This window comes from Cetorhinus maximus, chromosome 19, assembly GCF_964194155.1.
Source record: "Cetorhinus maximus chromosome 19, sCetMax3.hap1.1, whole genome shotgun sequence".
Lineage (NCBI taxonomy): Eukaryota > Metazoa > Chordata > Chondrichthyes > Lamniformes > Cetorhinidae > Cetorhinus > Cetorhinus maximus.
Window position 1 is genome coordinate 71045788 of NC_135897.1, and position 23713 is coordinate 71069500.

Sequence of the window (23713 nt, forward strand, 5' to 3'; positions counted from 1 at the left end):
GCCTTTAGTGCTCACCCCATCTCCTTTCTTAACTTTTAACTGGAAGTTCTGATTTTAAGAAACAGTTATTTGAGGGTTCCCTGACAAATATGGGCTTTTGAAGGATGCCATGATTTGATGTACATGGCAATTCACAGTAGGATTGACAATTGGGCCATGGGATGGGAGGTTAGTGATGCTGGACCAGGCAACTAATAGTGAAATGTTGGTTCTCTTACCATGTTTTACTTATTGACCTTTTACAAAGAAAAAAGTATTGAATAAAGGTAAATAGAGTGTCAGGTGATAGTGGATTTGGTTTTGAAGGTCCGCCAGTTAGTGGACCTTCAAAAGGTCCTGGTGGGGACAATATCTGTCCCTGACCAGAACATGTGTCTCATTCAACAAACTCACTTCCATATCTTACCAGTTACAATGAGGGTTAAATTAAACTTTAAAGACTAGGCAAAACAGGAGGTAGCGGATTGACTGCCTTTTGTGCATCCTGTTGATTTCCCTCTCCATTAACTTTCCTGCCAGGGTTGAAGTGCCAGTTGCCTTATGTGCTACCATTTGTTTTGTTCCTGCTGCAAAGTTGAATTTCATTCCCAATTCCATCCTGTCCAATATTAATATTTTTATTTTTATTTTCTGTGCTAGATGATAATGATGCAGCATCATATTATGCTGTGGCAGTAGTAAAAAAGTCGAGTCATAATGCCTTTACCATCGATCAGCTGAAAGGAAAGAAGTCCTGTCACACTGGGTTGGCCAGGACAGCTGGCTGGAACATCCCCATTGGTACCCTAATTGAGAAAGGGGACATCAAGTTCAACAAATGTAATATTGGTAAAGGTGAGGAAGCAATAAAGGTAATTGCTTTTCAGCCACTCAACAAAGATAACACAGGGAATAGTGCTGCTTACAGGATATAGAAATAATTTGGAGTTGGGGACAGAAGCAGAGCTGTCTAATTTCATAGATGACTCTAGATTTTGGGGCAGGGTGCTAAAATAAGGAGGAACAAGCAAATCTAGTGTAAAAGGATCTGGATAGGTTGGAAGGAGCCTGATCAGTAGCAAGTGTCATTTAAAGTATATTAATGCAAGATGATGAGATTGATGGAAGTAAACAGTAGGAATATAAACAATATGGCTGTGGTTACATTACATAACACACAATCTGGGGCTATTAGCGGATACCTTACTGAAACCAATAGTGTAATAATCCAATAATGTAGCAACAGTATTGAAAGCTAACCAGCATAGTCAGTGGGGATCATAGAATCATAAAATGATACAACCACAGGAGACCATTTGGCCCATTGTGTCAGTGTTGGCTCTTTGAAAGGGCTATCTAACTAGTCCTGTTCACCTGCCCATTCCTCAAGCCCTGCAAATTTTTCCCTTTCAAGCATAGAGCATAAGTTCCAGGTGAACAAGGCATTGGTAAGGCTGCACCGGAAATGGTGAATCTGATACTGGTCATTGTACTGTAAGAATAGATTTTCAAGCACTAGAAGCTTGAACTCTTTGTCCTTGCAAATTACTGCCCCATTTCCAAACTGCCTTTTCTCTCCAAAGTCAAATAATGTGTTGTTGCCTCCCAACTCTGCCCATCATTCCGGGAACTCCATGTTTGCATCCCTGTAGCAGGGTTTCTGCCTCAACACAGTCTTACCAGAGTCACAAATCATATTCTATGTGACTATGACTATCCCTCATCCTTCTCAACCTGTCTGCAACCTTTGACACAGTTGACCAAACCTTCCCCCTCCAACACCTCTCCACCATCATCTTTCTGAGTAGGACTGCTCTTTTCTGGTTCCATTTGTGTGTATCTAACTCTAGCCAAAGGCTCACCTGAAATGGCCTCTGTCCATTTCCACATCATTACCACTTGTGTCCCCGAAGAGCAATCCTTGGCCCTTCAGTGACATCATCCAAAAACATGGCATCAGTTTCCACATGTATGCTGATGACACCCAATTCTGTCTCACCATCACTTCTCTTGACCCCCCCCCCCACTAATTTGCATGCAAGCACTATAGAAACAAGCGAAACAACAATCGTCCCAATATGCATTCTAGCCCATGCAGTTGGAGAAGAGATCTTTAAGTTAATATGCACAATAACATGAGTTACTGTAACAAATGTGGAGACAGTTGACAATTTCATTGTCTCCCCTGTACAGGAGTCAGTGAGTTTTTTTCTGCGAGCTGTGTGCCAGGTGCCAATCAGCCGGGTTACCCATCAAGCCTTTGTGAATTGTGCATCGGAGATGCACAAGGGAAGTCAAAGTGCACCTTCAGTGCAGAGGAACGATACAGTGGCTATACAGGAGCGTTCAGGTAATCTGATAGAATAAAGTATATTGAATAATACCTGGGTCTGAGTCCTCTACAAGATTTATCAAAATCAGTTGTTTATGGTGACACTGCAAACCGAAGGAACAAAAGTCACCTGATAGGGCCTATTGCCATATCAATTCTGAGAGTTGCAGGTTGGTAGGATATGTATCTATTCCACGTACAGCTTCTCAGAATTGAGGGAGTGGATTTTCAACTTGACGCCCAGGTGAAAAACTAGTTTTCTGGATCAGCCACCTGCTTTTGAAACCACCTGATGTTTGTTCCATTGAAATCAATGAAAATGAAAATCGGGCCATTCCTACACCAACAACTGCAACTACAGTTTTACACCCAGGGGGCACCTGGAAATTCCCAGATCTTTTATCTAACTGATAGCGGAAAATTAGAAAGTAATGTTATGGTAACCTGTGTAATCTCTCATGCAACACACAAGAGTGTGGTGTGTCTCTGGCAAGGCCCTTCAAGGCGATCTTCAACCTGCCTTTTTAACCAAAGATATGGGGAATATCATTACAAAAATAAGGGTGAGAATTACAAACTAAGGGCACAGAATAGTTTTTCAGCGTCTGAAAGCAATCTAAAGGATTAAAATTTCCTAGCACCTTCATAGTTAACTTTTGTTGAAAGCATTGCTACATTTGAACCTTGTTATTACAAACACAGGACCAATAACCTTGCTATTATCATTTTTATCTCACTGAGATTTCTACACCTGACTTCAGTGAAGCTTTAGACCAGGGCAAAGTTTGTTGCAAGAGATTTGTTCAAAAAAGACTTCTGAGGGGACAAAATTAGCAATCTAGCATCATTGATTTAAAGCAATTTATTTTTCCCATTTTTGGTGGGGAGAATGAACGGAATTAAATATAAAGTATCCATTTAATAATTATGTCATTCACATTCTGCTTCATCAACCATGGCATCTAAGCAGTGTATATTGGAAGAGGGGGAATGTGGGAAATTTTTTTTTGTAAAGTATTTCTTCTGTGACCTCTATCCCTCAGGAGGAATTACAGAAATCGAAGAGCATGCTCCTGCAAATGATATTTGTTTTTTCTTGTGAAATTTAGTTAAATATTTTGCTTATCTCACTGGATGATGTTTAGTGATTTTATCCAGATAGTGAATTGAGACAGCTTAATGTTGGCAGTACTGATGTGCAAAAAAGTGAGGTGGAAATTTATCTGCAGCTAGTAAAGGCAAATTTGATCACAAGTCAGTACTAAGGGTGGTAGCAAAAAAAAAATTATGGCTGTACAAGACAACTACTTTGCATGATAAGACAAAACTCAGTCAGCATCCGTGGCTATAAAATACTATTTGTTTAAGCAATAAAATCTTAGCAGTCACAGAGTTTAACTAAAGGTATGCATGCTGTAAAACATGGCTTAATGATTGACTGGGCTGGGGGAAGCAGAAACGTTGTTATAATTTATAGGAAAATAATTGGAAGGGGTGATGTTAAGGTACTTACAGAATTATGCAGTAATTACTGCATTAATTTACAGCTAAAGCATAGATTCTAGTAAATGACATCTTGGTCTGGGCTTTGGGTGGTAATGACGGTGAAACTATCAGCATTCACCTTCATTATTCCACTGAAACTTACAGCAACTTTGGGTGTTTGCACAAGCACAGAATAATGCTGAAATCCAGACATACAATATACAGCGCAGGAACAAGCTATGCAGCCCAATTAGTCTCTGCTGGTGTTTATAATCCACATGTGCCTCTTCCTATTCCAGCTACCTCATCTCAGCCTTGCAGCATATCCCTTTCCTCTTGTGTACTCATCCCGTTTCCTAACATGTAAATTGCTTAAATCAACCACTGTTAGTCGTAGCGAGCTCCTTATTCTAACCACTCTCTGAACAAAGAAATTTCTCCTCATTTTAAGATCGGATTTATTAGAAACTATCTTGTACTTACTGCTCCTACTTTTGGATTCTGTCACAAGTGGAAACATTTTGCCACATCTACCCCATCCAAGAAATTCATAATTTTATAGACCTCTATCGGGTCTCTTCTAAGTCTTCTCCTTTCTAAAGGAAGAAGCCCTAACCTGTGCAATCTTTCCCGATTGCTATAATATCTCTGGTGCTATTCTTGTAATTTTCTTTTGCACTTTTGCTAATGTTTCTATGCCCTCTTTATAACATGGAGAGAAGAACTGTACTTTATACTCTAAGTGTAGCCTTATCAGGGCCCCAAACAAGTTTAACATAACTTCACTACTTTTGAATTCTGTATCCCTATGAATAAATGCCAGTGCTTTGCTGACCTGCGATAATACTTTTAATGATTTGTCCACTTGTACCCCTAGAACATCAGAAATTGCTCTCAGTGATCCTATGCTTCTCCAGTGAGTGCTCTGTTGAGGTTTGCCAGGCTACAATCCCCAAGCAGTGAATTGACAAAACCTTTCACTTTTACACATAGCCTCACTGTAAAAACCCTTGAAAAAGTTACACCTTGCTGAATGAGGTATAACATCAGGAACAACTTATATTTATATAGCACATTTAAAGTAATAAACATCCCAAAGCACTTCACAGGAGAATTATAAAATAAACTGATTTATAACAAGATACTAAATTCAGAATTACTGCTAACCACCCTCACAGGACCTGAAAAACTAATTTTGAATTAATGGAATGTCAAATTTCTCCATTATGATAAATTCCATATTTTAAAATATTTATTTGAAGTATGTTTATACTATTTTAGTTTTCATCTTAATCCAATGATTTTACTGAGATTTTAAATTAGTAGTGAAGAGATTCAATGCTTTTAACTTCTTGGTTTGCTGTCTGTGAGACTACTTCAGTGTGATTGGCTGCTTATCCTGCTTTCTGATGTCAGTGCTGTTACACCTCTGGACATCCCTGTGACTTGACTCAAAATTTAAACCGCCATCAGGAAACAGGATGTCAACGCCAAAAAATTGCTGGATCTTTGTGGGCAGCTTTCTTCAAGGTTAGCAGCGAGTGGCATTGCTTTATCACTGACCACAAAATCTAATTGTACAGTGTGCCACCCAAATAATAACTTTACACCACTAATAAATATGTAATTGGTGGAGTTGGTAAAGGCACAAAATGAGAAGGAGAATAAAACAACTACATTTTTAAGCACCGAACTCAAGAATTGGGAACTCATTGCATATAGGATTACAAGGGAGAATTGATGTTTAGAAATTGTGTAATCCAGCACGTTATCACATCAGCATATAGAACTACTGTACTGGCTTAACTTTTGTTTATAGTAGGAGTGACATGAAAGTAACTTACTTTCCTTAAAATCAATAGGTGTCTTGAAGAAGTAGGAGATGTAGCATTTGTTAAACACACAACTGTTGTCGCTAACACTAATGGTAAGTTTAGTTGACTCTTCTGGTTGTTTCTCCAACTTCAATGATATCCCGAATCCTCTATTTCAATCCCTAATTTTCTTTCAATTACAATCCTGCCCACTTTTGTCCCACAGTTGCCCTACATATTTCTCCTTTTCTTCATGTCTTATCATCTTCCATTCTATTCTTTCCACCATGATTTTCCTGCCCATCTTTCTTTCAATTTTTTTTTCTCTCCTCGCTTTTCCTCTCACTGTCTTATGACAAAAGGTTAGACAGACTGGACTTGTTTCCACTGGAGTTTAAAAGAGTGAGGGGGTGACTTAATTGAAGTATATAAGATCTTGAATGGCCTTGACAAGGTGGACATGGAAAGGATGTTTCCTCTTGTGGGTGAGTCCAGAACTAGAGGGCAACTGCTTTAGAATTAGGGGTCGCCCTTTTAGGACAGAGATGAGGAGAATTTTTTTCTCTCAGAGGGTCGTGCGACTTTAGAACTCTCTGCCTCAAAAGGCACTGGAGGCAGGGTTCACTGAATATATTTAAGGCAGAGATAGATAGATTGTTGTTAGTCAAGGGAATCAAAGGTTATCAGGGGTAGATGGGAATGTAGAATTCAAAACACAAACAAATCAGCCATGATCTTATCGAATGGCGAAGCAGGCTTGAGGGGCCAAATGGCCTGTTTCTGCTCCTATTCCATGTGTTTGACACTCCTTTCTCTATCCTGGTCAAAGTAACATTGGAATGTGTAGATTAGGAAATACCCTTATTGATCTGTCTAGCAAGCTCTAAAGTTCACAAGCAGAATACACAGGTTTACCACCTATAACCCTTCAATTAATCTCATCACAGATGCCTGTCAACTTCATCTTAAAATTACTGATGTTATCAGTTTCCTCCTCTGAGCTTCATCCTATGTCCCTTCATTGTTATTATCGAGGATTATGATAAACAGTTTCTCAGGACTCACCTTGGCAATACTCTTAGCAATGCTTAATAGTCTGAATTTTGTGGTCAGCTGCAAAACAACATTGTTTGATGTTTCATCACACTGACAGTTTCCCACAGACTTTTCATGGGCTTTTGAAATTTCTCTGCATTCGAATTAATCTGCCACTGAACTGCCCACTCTACCAGCCTCCAGTGTTTTACATTCTTCCTCGCAGTTTGCCATTTTCCCGGGGTAGACCAATACCCACATCCTGCCAAGCCAAAAATATTTAGTCTCATTTAGTTTCATGGGCTCTACTAACTTACGGTTAATAGAGATCATTTAAAGTGTGGCTCCCTCTATAAGGGATGTGTGCAGGACAAGCAACACCATGACGCTTCAACCATTCGGACTGAAGAATCCTTTCCCAAGCACAGAGTCTAAATCAGGAAGTTTAAATTAACAAATTTCATTGAAATACTATGGGCAGAAAGTGAGAGAGAGAGAAAAAAAGATGGGATTAAGAGAGAGATAGGAGGCAAAAAAATTAAATTTTTTTTAAAAGTTAAAATCTGAAGGAATGAGTCTCCACACTTGTAAAATTAAATAATCAATGCCAGAGCAGTTGTTTGGCAGCAATTAAGACTTAAACACACTTAAAAATTCACTTACACCTTGAATCAACTAGCCTTAACTTTTTCCGACATGTTTAATGGGTAACTATTGGGGAGGTACAGCAACTTCTTGCTGTTATATGGGTACCTCGCCGAGGTACTGGTGCAGCAAAATTTGTGGAGGAGCAGGGAAAATTGGACAGCCACTTCCAGATTTTTACATCGAACTGCTCTCCAGAGTTGCTTTCCAATTTATTCCATAATAATGGCAAGCACTGAAAATGTCACCGTTACTTTTAACACAAATTCATTACCTCAATAAGATTATCTCTCAGTTTCCTCTACTGTAAACGAGCTCTGCTTCTGTAGTCTCGTCTTGTAACTCATGTCTAATATCAGGTATCAGACTGTTAGCAATTTGCTATATCATTTTCAATTTTCTTTCTGTGCTGCTTGTGGTATGATAACTCTTTCCCCATCTACACAAACTACTGTCACATATTTTCTTAGAATTAGATTTTTTACAGCATTTGGCCCAATAGCCAATGCTGGCTCTCTGCTTAATGAATGTCGCACTCCCTGACTCTTTCTCCAATCCATTTTTAAATCTTACTTTTTCAAATATTTATCTTTCAAAAGCTATTATGGATCCTGTTTCTGCCAGGGTAATATATGTTCTAAAACTCTCACATAAATAATGTATTTCTACCATTCCCATCATTTTTTGACTTCTCACAGCTCTTTTTCTTAAAATCTGCTACTTCACATTTCTCTGCATTGAAATTAATCTGCCACCTAACTTCCCACTCCACCAACCTCCAATGTTTTACATTTTTCCTCGCACTTTGCCATTTCCCTGGGGCATACCAATACCCACATCCTGCCAAGCCAAAAATATTTGGTCTCATTCTTTGCTTTCACTTCCTTAACAACTCCCTAACTCAGGCAGCAACATTTCTTCCACTACCAAGTGACTTTAATTTTTATAACTAATTAAACATCTGAAAGTCCATGCATTCCTTTTACCTATGCACTCTAATATGGGAGAACATTTTTATTGTTTTAAATTGTATTTGTTGAGCTGTACCAGATGTTAAAACTTCATAGATTTATGAATGTGATTTTTTTTCATTAGGGAATAATCAGGAACCATGGGCTGTGAATCTAAAATCCAGTGATTACCAACTACTGTGCTTGAATGGTGCACGGGCAGAAGTGAATCAGTGGAAGGAGTGTAATTTGGCTCTGGTTCCATCTCATGCAGTAATGGTCCATCCTTCCACGTCCATTACTGCTGTATTTGATTTGCTTGATAAAGGACAGGTAAGTAGGCACTACCTCTGTACTTGAGTTGCGTTTCCAAGTAATAAACGAACAACTATGAAAGTAAACATTTCACTAAATGCGGAAGTTTGAACAATTTGTCTTGGTACTATCTCAACAACTGTAGATTAATCATCTCTTTAAATCCATCATCCTAATTCTCTCTATTCTTAAACACCAATTTTGAGGAGTTTGTATTTTGTTGTCTCCAAGATTGATGTAATCTGTACAGCACTCTCACCTTTGCTCTCCCCCTGGTTCCCAATATTGCCCCACCCACACCAGTCCTGAATCTTTCTTACTGGAGATTCACCCTCTCCCAGCTCATTTTTATCCATTAAGCCAATCACTTGTTCCTCCTCATCCCTTGTTCCCTTTCCTACTTAATTGCTGAGCACTTAATTCTCCATGCTGGCCCATGTTAGCAGACATTAACAATTATTACCTTTCAAAATTGCCGTCATCATCTCTTTGTCAAAATGCCATAATCTATACATCCATCGCCTACAACCGCTACCCTATCACATCCTGCCTTTCCTCTCTTGATCCTTGAACATGTCCAGCTCCATGCCTGATCCTCCTGAAACTCCCAATTTGAATAACTGTGGTCTGGTTTCTGGCCTTCATCCATCACTTGAATAGCCAAAGCACAAACAATTTCCTATGCAACTGCAACCATGGTACATTATCCTTCCTTATCGGCTTTGATTTTTCTACAGCATTGTTTTAAATTCTTTCATGGGATGTGGGTGTTGCTGGCTAGGTCAGTGTTTATTTCCCATCCCTAATTGCCCATGAAGAACCGCCTTCTTGAACCACTACAGATCATGCCGTGTAGGCACATGCACAGTGCTGTTAGGAAGAGAGACAGTTGACCACATCATCCTCCTCCAGTGACTCTGCTATCATCCAGCTCCATAGTGCTGCCCCTCCAAGGTTCCAATTCTGCCTATCCAAGTATGAAAGCATCTCCTGCAATGGTTTATTGATCCCAAGATGAGCTTTCAACGTCATATTTGTGCCATCATTAGGATGGTCTATTTCCACCTCCAGAACATCGTCTGACTTTGCTCTGTCTCAGCTTACCCGCTGCCAAAGCCCTCATTCATGCCCTTATTACCTCTAAACTCGACTATTCCAACACACTGGCTGGTCTTCTACATTCTACCCTCTGTAAAAACTTGAGGCCGTCCAAAACTTAGCTGACCATGTCTTAATTCACAGCAAGTCCCATTGCCCTATCACCCATGTGCTCGCTGACCTACATTGACTCCCGGTCAAGCAGCATCCCTCACCCTACCCTCTCTCTGTAATCACCCCCAGCCCCACAACCCTCCAAAATGTTTGCACTCCTCTAATTTCAGCCTCTTGTGCATTCAAGCTCTGAAGGAGTCATATGGACTTGAAGGTTAACTCTGTTTCTCTCTCCTCAGACCTGCTGAGTTTTCCAGCTTTTTCTGTTTTTATTTCAATTACTCCAATGCTTTTCTTGCTGGTCGCATGTCCTCCACAAGCTCCAAATTTAGCCACAACTCTGCCACACATATTTAATTTCATCCCAAGTCACTTACTCATTATGCTCATTATCACAGTCTTATCTTGGGTCTCAGCTCCTTAAAACATTACATTGTAAATTATTGTGCTCATCTGTAAATGCCTCACTGGTTTCCACCCTGCCTCCTCCAGCACTTTCCCTCTCCTGAATGCTTTATTCTTCAATCTTGAGCTTTTATGCATTCCCTCCGTCCCTTGTGGGAGAGCCTTCAAATGCCTTGGTCCCACCTTTTAAAACTTCTTGCCTGGACCCATTTCATTGTTGAAACTCGGTCATTCCTCCTAATCTTGCCCTACCTGAGTCAAATGTTAATTTTTTTTCCATCTATTTGTGAAGGGCCTTGAGATGCCCCTTGACATTAAAAGTGCCATGTGAATACAAGCTGTTGTTGCATCAGTTGTTGTCAAATAGGCTAGCAGTTTCCAATGAGAATAACAGAAATTCCTGAAAAATATTCTTAGTATTTTCGCGCACCAACCCTATGTTTTTCTTTCTCCTCTGTTCATTCTATTAAGTACTCCACAGATCCTAGGTGGGTTGGAGTGGAGTTGGGGGCGGGGTCTGGTTGGTGGTGAGGCAGACAACCTATTCCTTGATTACAGTGCCTCAAAGCCACTCACAAGGGCATATGTGAAAGAGACTCATTTGTTTTGGCAGGGGATGGAAGGAGGGGGGAGGGTGAAGAGAAGAGAATTATTTTGCCTTCTAACTTTCCTTCCTTCTCAATGGGAAGCAATCAGCCCTTGTTCACAGCAGTCTGCTCATCCTCCAATAGCATTATATTAAGGTTACAAATTCATATAAGTTAACTTTGTTCAGTTTAAAAGGATACTGGCTGTTCTAAAGTAGAGCACAAAGAGGATTTTACATAAATTTATTAAAACAGTCACTCAACAAAATTAAACTCCATCTTGTGGGAATTGCCTATCCATGGCACAGAGTGAAGCTTTGAAAGTTTTTAGCACAGTAAAGGCTATTGTCATTCCAAACTTTTCATGCACATCTTGTGACAGACGGCTATAAAACAGCAAAATTGTGAGCGCAGGAACAGGTTCCCCACCTGTTGCCTAGGTCACATTTTATGCATGGTCCTGAGGGATCAAAAACCTTCCACAGCAGAGTGCCGTCTCAGCCACTGGCGATGTGCTGTTTAGCAGGTTTACAGCCACATGTTGAGGCTGTTTGCTGGATTTGTGCCATTCTTAACTGTTTTCAGGCAGTCTTGGAAATCAGAAGCTTGGTAGCATGGGCAGCAACCTCAGAAACACCAATTAAACAACGCTTCATATTTAAATCATTTTTCAAAGGTAGGTAAATCTAGATAAAAATCACCAATTTGTTCTTGGTGGCCTTCCAGTGAGTTGGACTATGCATGATAAACACCAATATTCTGTAAATCTGTGACCACTCACTGGCAGTGGGCTGTGGTGTGAATGAGATTTACACTGCACTTGGAGCAGGATCAGACCCAAGATATGAATCTTGAGATTGAAGAAGTGGCATAATAAAATTCCCGATGTGATAACCACCAGAAAAGCATGCCAGATGTTTTGGCCTTATATAACTAATTTTAATTAATTAAGGGGAGATGGTGATATAGTGGTAAGATCACTGGACTAGTAATCCAGAGGTCAGGCCCAGGTTAATGCCCTGGGGACATGGGTTCAAATCTCACCATGGCAGCTGGCGGAATTTAAATTCAATTAATAAATCCGGAATTGAAAAGCTAGTCTGAGTAATGGTGATCATTCCAGCTATCATGTATTGCTGTAAAAACCCATCTGGTTCAGTAATGTCGTTCAGGGAAGGAATTATGCCATCCTTACCTGGTCTGGCCTACATGTGACTCCAGACCCACAGCAATGTGGTTGACTCTTAAATGCCCTCAGCAATTAGGAATGGGTAACAAATGCCAGCTATGCCCACATCCCATGAAAGAATAAAAACTCCTGCTGCCAGGATAACCTGCAACCTACAATCTTTTTGCTCAGTACATTGGGACATATACAATCTGCATCATTGTGCTGAATAACCAGTTTTAGCAGCATGAATATCCCAGAATTTGTACTACTTGTCAGAATTTCTGTTATGCCTGGTGCTTATTTGTCATTGCTAAATACAATTAGAGCTGATGTTCTTCAGAATATTTATATCTTATGCTTTGCGATGTTATCATTTTGAGACTCTAATGTAACACGTACCTTGCTGAAGAACACAGAATAAAAATTATTGGAGCTCATCCACATTATTATCGGGGAGAGGGAAGCTGTTGTTGAGAATGATTTAAAAATAATCTAAGGTGTATGGAAAGCAAAAAATGTAAATACTGGGGTGAAGAACAGAGGGCAGTAGTCACTTTAGTAAATATGAAAACTCTGATAAAAATCGAATCTGTTGAGATTGACGGATTGATTCTACACAGTCTGCTGGGAAATGTGCTCAATAAAAACAGGTCAGAGGATCAGAGTTATAGTGTTGTAGGGCTATCTTTGATCTTGCATCTTTCAAGCGGGTCTCCCCTTTGGAAGCACAATATTGCAAACCAACTCTGGTATTTAAAGCACATTTCATACCAGCACATTTCATATGGTTGAAACTCAAGTTCAGTACAGTTAAAGGACAAGGCATAATTACTTTAATTAAAATTTATTATGGGATGTTAGCTCTTCCATTATTGATCTCTTTTCTGCCCACTTGGTTAACCATTGATTCAGAATTCGAGATTTAAATGCATTCTCTGAACTAACCTTCTAATGATGTACTGAGACAGTGCTGCAATGTCAGAGGTACTGCCATTCAGGATGGACAATAAACACAGTCAGTATTTCTATAACTTAGGTGGACTTCTTCAAAGAAAAATAGGGAGCACCCTTAGGGTTCTGGCCAACATTCTTTCCTCAAATACCATAATCAAAACAGACTGGTAACTTTTGGTGGTATCTGGTCTGCTGTGTTGAATGGGTGCCATTACTTGCCTGTATGACACTTTGAGATGCTACATAAATACAATTGTCTTCTTTTCATCTAGGATTTATTTGGGGACGACAATAATACCAATGGCTTTAAGATGTTTAATTCATCAGCCTATGGTGGAAATGATCTGCTCTTTAAAGATTCTACTGTGAGAATCATTTCAGTTGGGGAGAAAACTACTTATGAAGATTGGCTTGGAAAAAGATACCTGGAGGCAATTAAAAGAATTGAATGTTCTGGTGCAAGTGAGTTATACATCCATCAGTTTCTGTGATTATCATACCTTAAAGATATCCCATATTTTGATTCTGTATTTCAATGCTCTACTTATCTTTTTTGTCTGTCAGTTTTCTCCCCTTATCTTCTCACCTGAAAGCATAGATTCATATTGGATTACAGCTCCTCAGGTGTTGCAGTACTTCCTGCTTGTAGTAGTTCCACACTCTTGCACACATCACTTAAGTAAATTTTTCTGATATGAGAATGTAGACAATGAATATTATCAGGCTATTGGACAATGGGGAGCCATCACAGTTATTTCTGTCCTAGCCAATGTCCACACATGCATACTTCTAGCTGAGTGTTGGATAGCCGTCAGGAATAGGAACTCTGGCTATTTTTTGTTCCCCTCTCTGGCCTGGGAAGGCAGAATGCAATTATAGCCCCGACAGTTTAGATGGTTTAAGCTGGTTGACATAAACTAAGAATGAAGCCTAGGATGTCCTACCCCTGTGTCTCAGCTACATTCTCTGCCCCTGGGGGAAGCCCAGTTTGCCTATTTATAAAGTGCAGTGCTTTCTGGATAGCGTGTCATTACAGTGACCAACTGTTAAAATATTTACAATTTCAAAAATGTATTTTAATTTCACTTTGTCATATTTAGAGCCTTTGTAAAAATAAACTAAATATGTTAAGGCATGAGTTATAGAAAGTGCCGTCTGTACTATATTGAATGCTAAATAATACTGAGGGGTTTAAAGCTGTTGGTATTTTCAATTCCACAGCTGCCACCCTGCTTCTCCTTTATTTTTTGAAATAATACTCACAATACCAAAATATAATTCATTATGTGAAGAGCTTTGTGACATTTTGACAAAGCTATGAAATGGGATATTGAAGATTTCATTTTTATATTGACAAATTACGGACTTATTTTTTCTAGAGCTCTCTCTCAAATTACCTATCTTTCTTCCAGTGATTCCATCCACAAGGTCATCATTGTGTCTGCTCATTTTAATGTTACATAGTTTCTTCTTATAATCACCAAGTCCAAGATCTGCCACGTGACCCGTTTCAAATCAGAGATGTGCAGGCAATTCATCCTTGTTGAACCGAACTACTCGAGGAGAGGAACTGAAACAGAAATAAAAACACTCTGCATCAGACAAAATGGAGTTCACAATTTAAACTGCTGCCGAGTTGCAACGATACAAACATTTAAAACAATAAAGGTTGGTTAGTTTTCCTGAGCTTGGTAATGTCACAACAGCTCAGAGATGCCACAGAGCAGTTGGTTAAAGAAGAGTAATTTGTAGATTTAAACATGTTATTTGTGCAAGTGGTAGAACAATGATTTGGGGTTGATTATGACTGTTTAAAGAGGTTATTGTATGTAGTAATTTATTAGTTGCATTCAGTTTTTATTACTTATCAGCAGTGTTTCTGTAAAAACAGATGCTACATCAGTGTGTGTACATTGCATATTATTTACTGGTATAAAAACTGTTTACATTTAATGGAACAACTTATACAACAAAGTGATTTATGTAGGATGCATTACAATATAGATATGGCCTAGACAGCATTTTCAGTAGAATCTGTCTGAAGCACTTCTGTTTAGGCAAATGTATCAGAGCATAAACATTACCTGTTACTTACCCTGTGCATACCATCTCTAAAGGCAATAGCTGTATAATTGTCTATGCAATTGCTTGTCACACAACAGTATCATACCTTCTCTTTCGAGTAGAATTGCTCTCTCCAGCAGTCATAGTTGCTTTAGTCAACTATAGTCAGCTTCTACTCACTAACATTTATTAGTTAAATGCAAAATTCCTACAAACCTGTTTTATCTTCGCAGAAACTTTGGTAAATACTCCCCAGATACTATTCATTCTTTTTTTTTTGGGAGGAGAAAATTGTAGCTGACATAGAAAGTAGAAATGGAATGGTGTAGAATCAGGACCTGGGTAACGAAGGAGATAGGCATGGCTTGTTGCAGCTCTGAAAAATGAAAAAATTTGGAAGGAATTGAAGAAAGGGGCAAGGCAACAGGATTAAGTGAAAAGCTACAGGCTGAATGGTTTTCTTTGGCACTGTAAGATCCTATGATGCACAACTTTTAGCTGTTCTGTTTAAAGCTGTTGTTTTCCAAAGGTCATCTTTGATTCACTCTTTCCATAAGTAGATGAACAAATTTTGGCATTCACTTGTGAAAAGTAACTAATCTCCTTCTTTCCTTAGTGGCATTTTGATGGCTTTCGACTAAAAAATACAGAATCCTGTCATTTAGTTCTGATACTTGGTTTTCAATCCAGTCTCTTCTGAATGTAAGAGCCTAATAAAATGAGCTTGGATAAACTAAATAGGGTCAGGACTCCACAGCACAGAACTGCTCATAAATTGGATTGAAGTTGGCAGCTTGCTCAGAACATCCCCAAGAATGCCTGGGATAGGAAGTGACCATGTACCAAGGGCTTCTCTGCAGAGGTTGGACGAAGGCTTATTGCTGGAACAACGTAGAGGGAGTTCTGCTCTTTAATCTGTACTGCCTGGTTAGTTTGATGCAGGTACCAGTTATTTTAATGTGTATGCCACATAATGTACAACTTGGATGCTTTGCTATCAGCCACAGTGTATTCTCTGTGATTGAGTTCAATTGATCCTTTTAGTAAAACTAATAACAAAAATAATATTCCTAACATTAGCACTAACATTTTTGTGGTTGTAATAATGTAAGATATTTATTTCCCACCAGTTTGCTCTTCAGGTGACCAAGGAGTGTAAATCATTTATCAGCTACAAGGTTGACACTTTGGCCTGCATGTACTATGGCCATGCCAAAGTACAACAAACTTTCCAGAGAATGTTGGTTTATAAACAATAACTTAATATCCCCTTTTGTTTGCAAGTTAATATTCTGTGGTAAATTTCACAGTACTGATAGGGAACCCAGCGATGTCATTTTCACAAGAACATATTGCAAAAAAGGCAACAATGGCAGCCCTGACCTGTAGAAGCACTTTTAATAAATACTTCAAAATATTCAAAGATATATAATTTTTTTAGAACAATTAATTTTACTATTTTTTTCCCATTTTCATTGATCCTTGTATATATTAAAATGCAAAAACTAATGGAGTAGACATGGTGGGATGACACAGGATCCATCTGGAATGTGTCCTCTGATGTGTTTTTAAGAGTATCATGCTAGACTTACAACTTTAGTTCAGAGTCAGTGGCCACTCCTGTTAAGTGGGCCTCAGTTCCTTATGAACCAGACTTTACCCAATATCTGAAGCAGTCCATGTCCAAATGCAGCCAGACCTGGACAATATCCAGGCTTGGGCTGACAAGTGGCAAGTAACATTTGCGCCACACAAGTGTCAGGCAATGACCATCTCTAACAAGAGAGAATCCAACCATCGCCCCTTGATGTTCAATGGCATTACCATCACTGAATCCTTCATTATCAACATCCTGGGGGTTACCATTGACCATAAACTGAACTGGACTAGCCATATAAATACTGTGGCTACAAGGGCAGGTCAGAGGCTAGAAATCATGTGACAAGTAACTCGCCTCGTGACTCCCCAATGTCTGTCCACCATCTACAAGGCACAAGTTAGGAATGCGATGGAATACTACCCACTTGCCTGGATGATTGCAGCTCCTACAACACTGTAGAAGCTGGAAACCGTCCAGGACAAAGCAGCCCGATTGATTGGCACCACATCCACAAACATTCACTCCCTCCACCACCGATGTACAGTAGCAGCAGTGTGGTACCATCTACAAGGTGCACTGCAGGAATTCAACATGGCTCCTCAGACAGCACCTCTCAAAACCACGACCACTACCACCTAGAGAGATAGATGGGAACACCACCACCTGGAAATTCCCCTCCAAGTCACTCACCATCCTGGACTTGGAAATATATCGCTGTTTCTTCACTGTCGCTGGATCAAAATTCTGGAACCCCCTTCCTGACAGCACTGTGGGTGTATCTACCCCACATGGACTGCAGTAGTTCAAGAAGGCAGCTCACCACCACCTTCTCAAGGGCACTAGGGATGGGCAATAAATGCAGGCCCAGTCGGCGAAGCCCACTTCCCGTAAATGAATAAAAAAAACAAGGTAACTGTAGCGAGACCTGGGATTGAACAGGGAACTCTCCTCACTGTATTCTGGCTTACTGGAAAACATTATTTGCCATCACATCATATCTCCATCTTCAAATTGATTACACACACTATCAGACCGAGGCTTAAGCTGTAAACCAACAGACATTATTAAACATTTAATAGGTAAATTCAAGACAAATGGTACACTTACAGCAACTAACAAAGTTTACGATCTTCCTTGGAATGTCAAAACAACAAAAAATCTCAACCTAAGTTTGGCTACTGAGTTCTTAAATGCCAAAAGTTCACTCTGGAACCACAGATGTAACAGTTTTTCTGCTAGCTTTAGAAAGACTGCAAATTAGCATAAAGACAGATACGGATTGTTACGATCTCCATAGAGACTGTTAACATTTAAACAAAGCAAGCACTAATTTAACATTAGAGTATATATTCAGCTCCCCTTTTGCTTCCTAATTCCACCCACGAGTTCCCTTATATATTATGAGATATTGGGGGTTCATTCACTTCTCCTTATTGAATCCAACCAAGTGTGTCACAGTTCTCCAGAATTCACTTGGATTTCTCCTCAGTGTTCCAGCTATTCGCTGAGGTATGAAATTTCATGGGGACTCTTCCATTGGCTTTTGGCTAAGCGGCTTTCCAACTTTCCTTCAAAACCTCGCAACGGTGAACTTCTCAGTTCAAGACTGGGCCTTATTGCATTCATGCCTAGAGATTTAAAAATCAGGAACACCTCTGGTTCCTAATTGCTTTTACCCGTGCTCCTTGTCCTGACTTCGGACAAACCCAGACTATGTCCTTCCTGTATGCCTGATACAGTTCCTGTTCTGTTCATGGTTCAACAGCTGCTTCACCGCTCCTGGAGGATTCCGCTCGCTGCCTCTATGCTCCAACCAAGTCGACTGCTGACTGTCTGCTTCGGTGAGCAAACACATAAATTAAAACAAAGGAACTTCCTTAACCTCCACAGCCCATCTCCATGGCACTGTGGCACATACGGGATGCTCCCAAACTGAAAAGTAAGCTATCTTTTACCTTTAAAAGAACCCTTTGATTCTGGGATCCTCATGAATAATATATATTTTCAATGGAGTTAACGGCCTTCTTTCCAGACTTGCTGCTTCCACCAAGAAACCCTTTTGCTTTCAAATGTGCCTCTAGCTTCTTTGATCTGGGAACTACATGAATAAATTAAATCCCTTATTGAAAGAACTGTGGACCTCCTCATTCTACTAAAAACTCAGAGATGGCTCATCCATTCTTTAATTCTCTAATTTCTAATGCTGAACTTACTAAATAAACACAGGTTACCTTTTTAACTGAAATTACCCCAGGTCTGTTTGAATTGCAATTACTTCAGGGTTGTTACTCGTTATCCAACCAAGTGTTTCAATTTATCTACATTTAAATTAAATTCCTAAACTAAAAGTTATTTCCGAAAACATGAATTATGAAATCATTTTCACAGCAAGATATATTATTCAATATCCTTTGAACATTTATTGATACAATAGATAATTGTCTCCCAATTACATCAGATTAATGTTAATTAACCAGGGTGTATGTCCAAGTACCATAGATGTTGGCGTATGAGTTGACCTTTGAAGCCTCAAATAATCCCTTCAAAAACGGGGATCAATTTATACGCCGGGTAAAATGAACCATCGGCATGGGTGTGGTTGAAAAAGAACATAATACTTGTAATTCATATTAAATTGTGACAGCTTATTGAATAAATTAACTGTACAAAGATACTTTTAACCACAATCCAATTTAAAACCCATCAAATTCATTGACTTTGGCATCTGATGCAGAGTTCATCAAATTCATTGAGTCACTGGCAATTACATCATTGTAATGATCTCTGGATCAGATTTTGCGTTTTCGGTTTCAGAATCATCCCTCCACAATCACCTCTGCTGATGTGACATTATATGTACTTGTGTTTTTGTAAATCTCTGATGAAGAATTGCTGGAAACTGATCATTCTGGCAGATGTCTTAGTAGCTTGAGCAATCTTGATCCCAACAATAAGGCTTTTTTGTTCCATAAAGCGGCTACACTAACTAGCTGATGCTTTGAAGTCTTTGCTCAACTGAGTTTGATTTGGGCCACTTAAGTGTATATATACACACATTGCATTTCTGGTGACGATGTAACCATTTCGACAATTTGAGGATCCATTCTGATACATGCTTCTCAAGTTCAGGTCAGTGGCTGGTCCCTGTTCTCATGGCACATTTGGTCTTGGGCAGCTTCTGGACGGTTTCCTTTTCTGTTCTCGCATCAGTTTTTCACTAATGCCAAATTCCCTTGCTGCAGTGCAGTTATTTGATGAGTTAGCAGATGTTGAGACTTTTAACTTGAAACCAACTTAATACTTCATTCGTTTTGTTGGAAGACTTATTTTTCTTCATTGTTCGTCACGCGGGGTCCAGTCTTTGTGGGCATCTTAAACTCCTGCACATCTTTGCAACACAGCTCATATCGCCTGCTTGATCCCTTGCGCCCTGTTATAAGGTACTGGAAAGCAAAACATGCACTTATGGCGTGAAAAATTGAAGCTGACTATTAATGCAAGTTTAGCATGTTAAGACTGAAAAGGGGGGTTGACTTTTACACTGAATATACGCAAAAACATGATTGTTGGGGCTAAATAAATGGGGTCGTCTCATATGCTGGGTCGACACTGCAATCTACAGCACAAAAATCAGCATTTTTCAGTAATGCTCAAAAATCTTTCCTAATCCTCTCTCTAACCATAGCTGAGGTAATCAAATGAATTGACTGGAATGTTTTGATTCATTGATATGCATCAAATACTTTAAACTTATAGTCAGATCTCCACCTAGATATAAACGAGAACATTGAAGCCACAGAGAGAAATTACTATCTGAATGATGCATATCCCTGCTTTGCCCCGAAGTGAAATGAGCTTGACTAGAAACTCCATGCAATGACTCATGTTAGCTGTGAGTGCAGTATACACCCAAGAGAGAAACCGATTAATAGTCAAAGAAAATTGCGTCAGTGTTTTCTTATCATTGATCTGAGATTGATGGGCATTTTTGGCTAGGCCAGCATTTATTGCCCATTTCTAATTGCCCTTGAGAAGGTGGTGGTGAGCTGCCTTCTTGAACTGCTGCAGTCCATGTGGTGTAGGTACACCCACAGTGCAGTTAGTAGAGTTCCAGGATTTTGACCCAGCGACAGTGAAGGAACAGTGATATATTTCCAAGTCAGGATGGTGAGTGGCTTGGAGGGGAACTTCCAGGTGGTGATGTTCCCATGTATCTGCTGCCCTTGTTCTTCTAGATGGTAGTGGTCATGGGTTTGGAAGGTGCTAAGGAGTGTTGGTGAGTTTCTGCAGTGTATTTTGTAGATGGCACACACTGCTGCCACTGTGCATCAGTGGTGAGGGAGTGAATGTTTGTGGAAGTCATGCCAATCAAACAGTCTGCTTTGTCCTGGATGGTGTCAAGCTTCTTGAGTGTTGTTGGAGCTGCACGCATCCAGACAAGTGGGGAGTAATCCATTATACTCCTGACTTGTGCCTTTAGATGGTGGACAGGTGGGAGTCAGGTGGTGAGTTACTTGCCACAGGATTCCTAGCCCCTGACCTGCTCTTGTAGCCACAGTATTTATATGGCTAGCCCAGTTCAGTTTCTGGTCAGTGGTAACCTCCAGGATGTTGATAGTGGGGGATTCAGTGATGGTAAAGCCAATGTCAAGATTGTTGTTTACATTGACAGCAATGGAAAATACATCACTGGAAACCCCCTCAGCTTGTATTATTCTAGCTAGTACATTCTGCAGCTGAAATCAGAGACCCAAAATTGGAGGGAAATACTATGAATAGCAACATTTTTAAAAAACATTTTTTAAAACCAGAAAGGACCTGGAACTTGTTCTAAGTATTTACTGTTTATTTCAATAACACCAACACATTTCGTTTTAGAACCTGTTACAAGACCATACACCTTTATTTTTGAAAATATGATATTTCAGCTTTCAACTGACTGGAAATTTTGCAATTTGAACTGAGAGAGCAAACTGCTTAAAAATGCAAGGCCACATTCCAAGGTGAAGGTGAGAAACCAACAAGCCACCTCAGGGGAGTGTGACGGGAGAGGCATTTCCTATAAGCCAGACACCCATCGAAACCTGTAACTGCCTAAGGCAACAACATTAAAATGCAAAGTGCTGGATGTTGAAACAATAGCTGCCACAGACAAGGCACACCCAAAACCTTTTGGAAATGCATAATGGGTGAAGAATTTCAAGGCAAGGTTGCCAGCCACTAGAGAGAGATTGCAAGTGACACAGGCAGTGTCAAGAAAGTCTTCAGCAGAGGAAACAAGCCGAGGGCTGCTTGCTCTCTTCTCCCTTTTGGGATAACCATGTCGCCCATTTAGAGAAGTTAACTCTACCAGAAACCTACCAGTGAACTGAGGTCACATAATAATTGCAACATCTTCTACACCTGACCACATCCAAGAAACCAGCTAACTTAAATCAGTCACAACCTTTAAAATCTGTGCCTCAAGGACAATTAATAGACATTTAATCGTATATTATTTGACTTTTTAAAAAAATGACTCTAACTCCCCTTATTTCTGATATGTGCGTGAGGACCCTAATGACTGCATGAGGGCTAAATGCTTGATGTTACGTTTTTATTATTTTTTCCTTGGGTTTAGTGGTTAATAAATTTGCTCTTTGACTCAAGAAAACTTTGTCTGATTGGCTTCTTATTGCTCACAGCAGCTTATTAAAATGCATTCCGATTTGGAAAAGGCATGTCCTCATAAAAAAATTTCAATTTTTGTTGTGCCCAACTGAGGAGGTTGAATAGAGGGGAGACAGTTCACCGCTACCTACCTGGTCATAATAAACATAATATATTCAAGACTGAACATCCACAGCCCTCTGCGGCAGAAAATACCAAAGATTCATAACCCTTTGAATGAAGAAATTACTCATTCCAAGTGGCTGAAACTGTGACTGCATGTTCTAGATTCCCCAGCCAGAGGAAACAGTCTCTAAAGTAGACTGTTTACTTGGTTAAACAAATCGAACAGGTTCTGCTCACTGTGACTTCTACATTAATTTGAATGATCGCTTGCGGTTGAGAACTTTGAAATAGGCCACATCCTGAAGCAATTTCTATTCCAAACGATCTTTTTCGAGGTTGGCAGCTCTCTCATTGCTCAGTAACTTTATACCCTTTAAATATCCTTCAGTTCCTCTTTCAGTATCCTCATTAAGAGACCCTTAGTTGAAACTACACAGGTGTTGCTTAGGAATCCTGCCAAAGGCTATCATTCCTACATAAGCTTAATGTGTTTCCCCCAGTTCAACTATCTCCAGTATCAATATCCATTTGCATCCACATCTGATGATCCAATGGCGTGTGCTTAATTAGAGTTCCTTGATTTTGTACTGGGCCTTCTCCACTGGTTTCACAGTTTTTCACTCAACACCTTGGTCTTTGTCTTTGATTTATTTATCATTGATATGCTGCCTAATCTCCTAGAGAATAGGACAGCCAAGTTATTCATAATGCAACAAATTGGTAAAAGCATACCGGTTTTGACAGACCCAGAGCTCAAAATTTGGGGCAATCTTGGAACCAAATCTGCAATGCATTGTTAGCCTAAACGATGTCCAGACTGAGGTTTGAGTCCTCAATCACCTGACTTGCGGCAAAAGCGTACTCTGTTAAGATCACCACATGGACTGCAGCGGTTCAAGGCAGTAGCTCACCACTACCTTCTCAAGGGCAACTAGGGATAGGCAATAAATGCTGGCCCAGCCAGCGAAGCCCACATCTCATGAATTAATTTTTAAAAAATCAGTAATTTCTGCAGGAGTCTTTGCAATCCCAGCTGCAACTTTGGTGAAAAACCGTTTACACTGTGTGCGTGGTTTCTACTAAAGACACAACACGAGAGGAGAACCCCTGCACAAATTCTACATTTTGTTTAACCATTAATAACTCATTAGTATAGCACATTTGTAATATGTCATGCAATTTTGAATCATATTTGCAAAAAGGATACTGAAACAGGTACAGGAAAGAACAAGAACGATTCCGTGACTTAAATGATAAATGAAGATAGAACACCAATATCTGCTTCCCATTGAAGAAGGTCTAATCAAGAACAAGATCCTGATCTTTAAAATTCTATAGAGATAATACACTTGTCAATAGACTGTTGAACCAGAGAATGAGAGAATAAAAT

General features: G+C 39.6%; 1 protein-coding gene across 1 annotated transcript in view; it reads left to right on the forward strand.

Annotated features, from left to right (window-relative positions):
• Nucleotides 1-19534, forward strand: part of meltf (melanotransferrin) — a 61328-nt gene extending 41794 nt beyond the window's left edge. Inside the window, exons 11-16 of the mRNA XM_078564111.1 lie at nucleotides 640-834; nucleotides 2173-2329; nucleotides 5659-5723; nucleotides 8386-8573; nucleotides 13157-13346; nucleotides 14297-19534. Coding sequence (XP_078420237.1) covers nucleotides 640-834; nucleotides 2173-2329; nucleotides 5659-5723; nucleotides 8386-8573; nucleotides 13157-13346; nucleotides 14297-14361 — 860 coding nt within the window. The 3' untranslated portion in view covers nucleotides 14362-19534. The remainder of the gene's footprint in view (nucleotides 1-639; nucleotides 835-2172; nucleotides 2330-5658; nucleotides 5724-8385; nucleotides 8574-13156; nucleotides 13347-14296) is intronic.
• Nucleotides 19535-23713: the final 4179 nt, after the last annotated feature.